General features: G+C 38.6%; 1 protein-coding gene across 1 annotated transcript; it reads left to right on the forward strand.

The window, feature by feature from the left end:
• The first annotated feature begins 1,453 nt into the window (after positions 1-1,453).
• LOC134335577 (interferon-induced very large GTPase 1-like) lies at positions 1,454-8,596 on the forward strand. Its single transcript, XM_063018140.1, has 3 exons — positions 1,454-1,499; positions 1,935-2,005; positions 3,265-8,596. Exons 1-3 carry the CDS (start codon positions 1,490-1,492, stop codon positions 7,969-7,971), a joined length of 4,788 nt encoding a protein of 1,595 aa, XP_062874210.1. The 5' UTR covers positions 1,454-1,489; the 3' UTR covers positions 7,972-8,596.
• The last annotated feature ends 549 nt before the right edge of the window (positions 8,597-9,145 follow it).

Here is a 9,145-nt window from a genome sequence, read left to right on the forward strand (position 1 = left end):
ATCTAAAAGTTCTACACCCCAATCTAAAAGTTCTACATCTCAAGCTGAAGTTACCACACCCCAATCTGAAAGTTCTACATCTCAAGCTGAAAGTACCACACCCCAATCTAAAAGTTCTACATCCCAATCTAAAAGTTCTACACCCCAATCTGAAAGTTCTACATCTCAAGCTGAGAGTACCACACCCCAGTCTAAAAGTTCTACATCTAAAGCTGAAGTTACCACACCGCGATCTAAAAGTTCTACATCCCAAGCTGAATGTACCACACCCCAATCTGAAAGTTCTACATCCCAAGCTGAATGTACCACACCCCGATCTAAAAGTTCTACATCCCAAGCTGAAAGTACCACACCCCAATCTGAAAGTTCTACATCCCAAGCTGAAAGTACCACACCCCAATCTGAAAGTTCTACATCTCAATCTGAAAGTACCACACCCCAAGCTGAAAGTACCACACCCCAAGCTGAAAGTACCACACCCCATTCTGAAAGTTCTGCATCTCAAGTTAAAAGTACCACACCCCAATCTGAAAGTTCTACATCTCAATCTGAAAGTACCACATCCCAAGCTGAAAGTACCACACCCCAATCTGAAAGTTCTACGTCCCAAGCTGAAAGTACCACACCCCAATTTGAAAGTTCTATATCCCATGCTGAAAGTACCACACCCCAATCTAAAAGTTCTACATCTCAAGCTGAAGTTACCACACCCCGATCAAAAAGTACCACATCCCAAGCTGAATGTACCACACCCCAATCTGAAAGTTCTACGTCCCAAGCTGAAAGTACCACACCCCAATTTGAAAGTTCTATATCCCATGCTGAAAGTACCACACCCCGATCTAAAAGTTCTACATCTCAAGCTGAAGTTACCACACCCCGATCAAAAAGTTCTACATCCCAAGCTGAATGTACCACACCCCGATCTGAAAGTTATTCATCCCAAGGTGAAGTTACCAGACCCAAATCTAAAAGTACCACACCCCAATCTAAAAGTTCTACATCCCAAGCTGAAGTTACCACACCCCAATCTGAAAGTTATACATCTCAAGCTAAAAGTACCACACCCCAATCTAACAGTTCTACAGCTCAAGCTAAAAGTACCACACCCCAATCTGAAAGTTCTACATCCCAAGGTGAAAGTACCACACCCCAATCTAAAAGTTCTACATCCCAAGGTGAAAGTACCACACCCCAATCTAAAAGTTCTACATCCCAAGGTGAAAGTACCACACCCCAATCTGAAAGTTCTACATCTCAAGCTGAAGTTACCACACCCCAATCTAAAAGTTCTACATCCCAATCTAAAAGTTCTACATCCCAAGGTGAAAGTACCACACCCCAATCTAAAAGTTCTACATCCCAAGGTGAAAGTACCACACCCCAATCTGAAAGTTCTACATCTCAAGCTGAAGTTACCACACCCCAATCTAAAAGTTCTTCACCCCAAACTGAAAGTACCACACATAAAGCTGAAGACGATGCTGAGATGTGCAGTGGTAAGTTGTATTTTTCTTACAAACCTAATAAAAAACAAACTTAGTGAAAACTAGTATAGTAGCTAAAATTCAAATCAGAACAAATAAGTGTTTTCTAAACTGCTGTACAGGTAATTAAACTTACTACACACAAAATTTGTTTATTATTACATTGTTTATCATTACATTGTTTATCATTACATAAAAAGTCACAGTTGTTATCAGTTGAGAATGGGTTGAGGTTCGCCACTTTGCAAAAAAGTAATTATTCCGTCTGTTTAAGGAATTATTTCCTCAAAACAAAAATGCCTGAAATTTAGGAGACTGGCACTGCCAACTGCTTCAAACTACCAAAACATAGGAACATTAGTGGAACAAAGTTATTGCCATTATATTAAGGAATGTAATATTGATTTAACCTAATTTTCTCATAATGTTTTTACTTTTTATTTATAGACAACAACGCTCCCCTGCAACAAAAGAAGCAAATATTAGACACTATCAACAAACTATCAGAAACACCCAGTGTAAGTAAATTCTGATACAATGATTGTGTCACTAATGGTATTTAATAGCTGGCATTAACCCAACAGAGCATTTTTAATAATGTCCATAAGGATAACACGTATTAGAAGGGTTTATTTTTGATGACCAAATATCAAAACACTGGTTGTAATAAAAGTAGGTTGTCATGTGATGTTGGAGAAAAAAGATTAGTCAGACTAGTTGACCTTCTTCCATTGCTCCAATGTCCTTTTCCAATGTTGATGGTGGACAGTATGATCTACAATTTGAGCCACAGTAGCTCTTCTTTTGGACTGAACCAGACACCATAGCATTTATGTTCCCTGGCATCAATAATTATTGACTGTCCAACAACCAGTCAGTGGTTCATGGTTTGCCCCTCCTAGACCACTGTCTGCAGGTACTCGCCACAGCTGGTTTTTACTCCTGATCATATCTGCTGCATTCATGTAAATGATAAGTTTATCATATAAATGGGGCGGCACAGTGGCTAAGAGGGTAGCACTGTCGTCTCACAGCAAGAAGGTCCTGGTTTTGATCCCAGGCAGGGCAGTCTCAGAGAGTCTCCTGGGTGTTCAAATCCTAAACGAGCCCCCATGAATGTTAGATAAATTGCTATAAAAAGATCAGTTAAGATAATTGAAATTTAACAATTAAATAATAACACTTGTCAGAGGAATCTAAAGATTATTCAAATGCATTTGGATTCATCACAAAACATCAGTGCAACCCCCCACCCCCACAACTGGGTCCCAGAATGTTCAACAAAATACAACATAAGATGTCTGCTGACTGACCTTTCTCACTGAGCAGGATACTGCAGTTGGATTTATTCATTAATATCACAAATGCAATGTAACACCTCATACCTCTGTCACAGGGCACTCACACCCCTTTGACAGTAACACACATTTTCTATTCATGATACAAGCAGTAAACATAAATGATATGTCTGAATTTCCTTTCACGTTATAGTAGCTGTGAAATTAGGTACACCAATTGGATTACTGCATAACCAGTATACCCATAACCTCGGCTCGTCTTAGCAGCAAGTATTAGAGCAGAGCTTCCGAGCTTTGCTGAACATGTGTACAATGTATCTTCATGAACTTCAAACTCCAATATTGCTTGGAATAAAATAAATACAAGTGTCTGTAAATGTTTTACTTTACTGCCATTTCCAAATGTGCATTGTTTAACATAGGAACTGATAATTCATTATGAACTTTTAAAAATATGCTGCAATTTAATATTTTTACAGGAAAAAGCAATAGCAGAATGTGGATCAAAAACAGAACAACTCTTAACTAGACTTCATCTTCTGGAAAAGCAGAAACTAAAAATTGAAACGTCAGATGTTCTTCAGCTAACTTCTCTTTCATTACATTGCCAAGAACCTTGTGAAGAAAAAGATCTGGTTCAAACCTTTCTACAAAGGTTGTTAATGATGAATTACAGAGCAAGATACATCACCACCAAAAAAGAAGCCACTGCCTTAGACCCTTCTTCCTCAGATACAGATGAAGAAGAAGGTGATGAATTTGATGAGCTTTTCTGCAAAAAAGCTGCATCTTCTGATGGTCAGAGTGTAAAAAATCCTATCCATCCCATGGATCTTCAGATGGCGGTGTTCCACTGCTCAGACAGTTTCCTGAAGCAACTAATAGTGACTAAACTCTCTCAGTGTCGGTATGCTCTGCCTCTACTGGTGCCAAATCTATTTACTGAAAAGATTAAGTTTCCTCTGTGGACATTTCGCAAAATTGCTAAAAGCTGGATGATCTCTGACACTTCTGGTAGCAAGATCAGTAAAACCCAGCATGTTTATGAAGCAGAAACTCCAGTGGTGGCGTTCTTCAGGTTAGGAGACGTGTCCTTTTCCAAGTCTCAGCTGATGAATAGCTTGATCAATGAGAAGCATCAGACGTTCTTCCACAGACACTGTCGTGGCAGCATTAAAAACCGTCTACTGATGGATGGAGTTGTGGAGATTGCTTGGTACTGTCCATCTGGAAAGGAAACTGATCATTTTACTGACTGTGTTGCTTTCTGTAATCTACATGGTGATGCAGAAACCAGTAAGGAACAGCTGGATCTTCTGACTGAAATGTCGTCTGTAAATGTTGTTCTTTTATCTGATCCTAACAATGAAAGAAATAAGGAGATGCTACAGAAGCTTCTGAAAGACCCCAAACCACTCATCTGTCTCCTTTCTGAGGATCAATCGGGTGTCAGTAAGATTAAGAATGGAAACTACAGAATTGGTTTAAAGGACAGAAATCAGTCAGACGTATCTGAGAACCTCAGAACAACCATCACAGAGTGTCTGTCCAAGTCATCTTCAGTTTTTAAACTTAAGGATTTATACAAAAACAATGAGATCAGCACAGATGAAGATGATCCTGAATGCAAGAAAGGAAAAGAAGCTGCACTAGAGATAATAAAACATCTGGAAGAGAAGGAAATATTCACATTAAAGGAAACACACCTGCCCTGTCAAGGGAAGCTCTGGCATGAGTGGTGTCAAATAAACAAAGACTTACATCGACTTCAAGGAAACAATTTAGAAATGCAAAAGAGTGAAAAACAAACACGAATGAAACAAATCCGTGAACAGCAACAAAGAAATGGACAATCAGACTTAATGAAAGAATTTATTTCCTCACTGAATTCTCTATCAGGAAATGAAAAATCTTTTTTTATTAAATGGCTTGAAATTCTGCTGGACAAACAAACCTCAGATGATCTTTCAGATCTTCATCACAAGTACAATGAAACATGGACAAGGGTTTTAAACCTCAAAAAGAAACGTGATAACTCAGGAAAGATGAAGGCTGAGCCAACAGAACTTGAAGAGATATCTAAAAAACTAAATGCAGCAATGTTTGGTTTGGAACACATCTTCAGAGAGATGGGTCAGATATATGAATCGAATATGTCTATACAAACAAGTAAGAAAACATTTAAAGAAGGAAGCATCTCTAATCTTCCCAGACTTGCTGCAGAACTCATAAAATCCGGTCTTCCAATGGAGCTGATGGATGGTGATGCTGCTCATGTTCCTCTGATTTGGGTTTCAGCAGTTCTAGATGAACTCATAAAGAAACTGGGAGACCAGAGAGTCTTTGTGCTGTCAGTTCTAGGGATTCAGAGCACAGGAAAATCCACCATGCTGAATGCCATGTTTGGACTCCAGTTTGCTGTCAGTGCTGGAAGGTGCACCCGAGGAGCCTTTATGCAGCTGGTCAGAGTATCAGAGGAGATGAAGGAGAAGCTGAAGTGTGACTACGTTCTTATTGTAGATACTGAAGGTCTTAGAGCACTTGAGCTTGCAGGAAAATCCACTCGTCATCATGATAATGAACTTGCAACATTTGTTGTAGGTCTTGGAAATCTGACTTTGATCAACATATTTGGTGAGAACCCTGCTGAGATGCAGGACATTCTTCAGATTGTTGTTCAGGCCTTCCTGAAAATGAAGAAGGTCAAACTAAATCCCAGATGTATGTTTATCCATCAGAATGTTGGTGACATCACTGCTGGAGAGAAGAACATGGAGGGTAGGAGACGTCTACAGGAAAAGCTGGATGAAATGACAAAATTAGCTGCTAAAGAGGAAGACAGTGAAGCTGAGTGCTTCAGTGATGTTATTGCTTTTAATGTACAAGATGATGTTCAGTATTTTGCACAGCTCTGGGAGGGCAGCCCACCAATGGCTCCACCAAACCCCTCATACAGTGAAAATGTTCAGAAGCTAAAGAGAGACATTTTCACAAAAGCTCATAGTATGAAACTCTCAGAGTTTAAATCCTGCATCAGTGATATGTGGAAGGCTCTACTGAACGAGAACTTTGTTTTTAGCTTCAAAAACACACTGGAGATTGCAGCCTACAGGAAACTAGAAACTGAGTTTGGAAAATGGACCTGGTCCCTCAGAAGTGCCATGTTAGAACATGAAGAAAAACTGCACAACACAATTAAAAACAAAAAACTGCAAAAGATTGAGGACAAAGACCTTTATGCTCACATGAAGAAGACCAGAGAAGAAGTGGAGAAATCAATGAAGTGTTACTTTAAAAAGGACAAGATAAGTTTAATTAAATGGAAAGTGAGATGTGAACAGAAAATTAAACAGCTTCTTGAGGATCTTGTTAAAAACGCAAAAACAAACCTGAATGATTTTCTTCAACAGCAAAAAGCTCAAGAAGCTTTTGATCAGAAAAAGACAGAGTATGATGAAAAGCTCTTCAATGTGAGTAAAGCACTTGCTCTACAACTAAAAAGCACAGAAACTGATGAACGAGTCCTCAGACAGGAATTTGATAAAGTGTGGAACAAATGGGTCTCTGATCTAACACAAGACACACCTGTAGAGAAACCTTTTGATATTTGGGAGGATGTGATACAGATTCTATCTGAAGGTAATGAACAAGCTGCTGTGTATGAGCGAATATCTCAGGATGATTACACAAAGATACACAGACTGGGAGATTATTCATGTTATATTTCAAAGAAATCAAGGCTAAAGCAAAGTTTTGATTATGTTAAGTCTGTATTTACACAAGATGAAATGATTCCCTTTGAAGTCCAGGAGTCAGTGAGAAACCTGATCAACAATATCATCCAAGAATCTGAGGACTTAATCAAGAAGATCTGCAGCAAAATTACAAGACTGGGGTACAAGAACAGCTACATTCAGGAAATAACTGACCAGGTCAAACACAGAGTTGAGAAATATCACAGTGAAAACAAAAAAATAAAGCTGAAGAAGGAATTCACTCTGGATCTCTGTCTTCATGTGTGTCACCTTGCAGATTCCAAATTCACCAAGATCCACCAACAGTTCAGAAATGAAAATGATGTAAAATTGTACCTAGAAACGCAGAAACCACAATATTACAGCATCTTCCAAAACTACTGCAGAGGAGCAACAACCACAACAGTATTTGGTGAACTTGTCTACAACAATCTTGTACCAGCCATCGTGGAAGCAGCCTACAATAAAACTGCTATTGATCTGTCAACACAGATGAGATCAGACATGCCAGAATTTAATGGTAACAGGTCACAGCTTGAGAAACACATCCTGAAATCTCTGGCAGAGCAGGAGAACTTTGAGAAGTACATGGAGTACATCAACCATCCCAAGAAACACTTTGAACAGTTTATTACAGAAAATGTTGATAAATACATCACTGAAAATTACAGAGAGGTTCTGAATCTTCTCAAAGGAAACCTGAAACACAAAGAGCAGAAAGTGATGAATGCCATGAACATCACAACCGAAGAAGTGAAGAAGAGCTGTGGTGATGCAAACATGTGGCTGAAAAGTTTGAACAATTCACTAACAGACTTAAAAGATATTACTTTTACTAATTTGGAGGAAATTACAGATTTAGATTTTCTTCAGCAGGTTGTGTGTGAAGGTCTCACAAAGATGATGTCAGAAAAACATGAAAGCATCAACAGTGTAACAAACATCAACATGGAGAAGTTCAGGAAGAAACCAGATGAGATTCTGATTGAACATCTCTGTCAGTGCTGCTGGGTTCAGTGTCCATTCTGTAAAGCTGTCTGCACCAACACAATGGAGAATCATGATGGAGATCACAGTGTCCCCTTCCACAGAGTAAATGGAATCATAGGATGGCACTACAGATACACAACAAATTTCAATATTGATTTCTGCACAACTCTAGTACAAAGTGATAGAGGTTTCTACCCAGGTCTTGAAACAGAGAAGACGTTCCCCTACAAAGCATATAGAAGAGCAGGAGGAGAATATGCTAGGTGGAGCATCACTCCTGATCATTCAGAGCTCCCATATTGGAAGTGGTTAGTGTGCAGATTCCAAACAGACCTGGAGCAACACTATGGAAAAACATTCCAGGGAAACGGAATGATTCCCTCTAAATGGATAAAATACACAAAAACACAAGCTATAGAGAGTCTGGATGAACACATTTAAAGAATTCTGTTCTGTGTTCTGTGACCAAAAAAAACCCAAAAACATGATTCTACAGCAGAATTAGATTTATTTTAAAGTGGCCACAACAGCAATGAACTTTTTAATGAAAATTATTGGGAAATCTTTTGTAATTTTAACTTTATTATTAATCACTGTGTACACACATCTAATATTTGCTTACTATTTAATGTACTTACTATGTGCAGGGTGCTCAGGTGCCACAATGGAAAAATATGCTAGCCCACCCACTACCATTCAGATGTGGACTTTTATCTGGCTATATCTGGTGGATGGCTGGACATTCTAGCCAATGGGAGCCCCACAAAGCCCACATAAATAAAGGGTTAGAATGGGCATCTGGCTTTGTGCAATTTCAAGTTAAATCAAATCAGATCATATTACTGTGATAATATTAAGGTAATTATTAAAATATCCCAAATGTGATTCTTGTAATAGACACAGAAACTAATATTGAATTAACTATTTGTTCTTCTTTAATGTAACAATGTGAAGATTTATTAATATTATAAGATAAAATGTGAATTCTCGATCTTTTATAAAACATCATATAAAGTTGTTATGGCTGTGAGATGTATAGATTAGCAGGATGTGCATAACTTTGGAAATGCATTTTAAATAAATAAAGATCAATGTCTCAAAGCTCACCAGCAGTTTTGTTTAAATACATTTCTGCAAAAGAGTATTCACACCCTCCAAACTCAAATTCACAAACTCCATGATTGCATACACCCAGTCACTGGTCTAAACAAAAGTATTTGGACCCCCCGTTCATGTGTTTTTGACACACACCGAGTCAATTTCCTTAGAAAAAGTATTCGCTCCAAATGCATGCTTGCACAGCCACATACAGTGTATCACAAAAGTGAGTACACCCCTCACATTTCTGCAAATATTTCATTATATCTTTTCATGGGACAACACTATAGACATGAAACTTGGATATAACTTAGAGTAGTCAGTGTACAGCTTGTATAGCAGTGTAGATTTACTGTCTTCTGAAAATAACTCAACACACAGCCATTAATGTCTAAATAGCTGGCAACATAAGTGAGTACACCCCACAGTGAACATGTCCAAATTGTGCCCAAATGTGTCGTTGTCCCTCCCTGGTGTCATGTGTCAAGGTCCCAGGTGTAAATGGGGAGCAGGGCTG

Source organism: Trichomycterus rosablanca, chromosome 2, assembly GCF_030014385.1.
Source record: "Trichomycterus rosablanca isolate fTriRos1 chromosome 2, fTriRos1.hap1, whole genome shotgun sequence".
Lineage (NCBI taxonomy): Eukaryota > Metazoa > Chordata > Actinopteri > Siluriformes > Trichomycteridae > Trichomycterus > Trichomycterus rosablanca.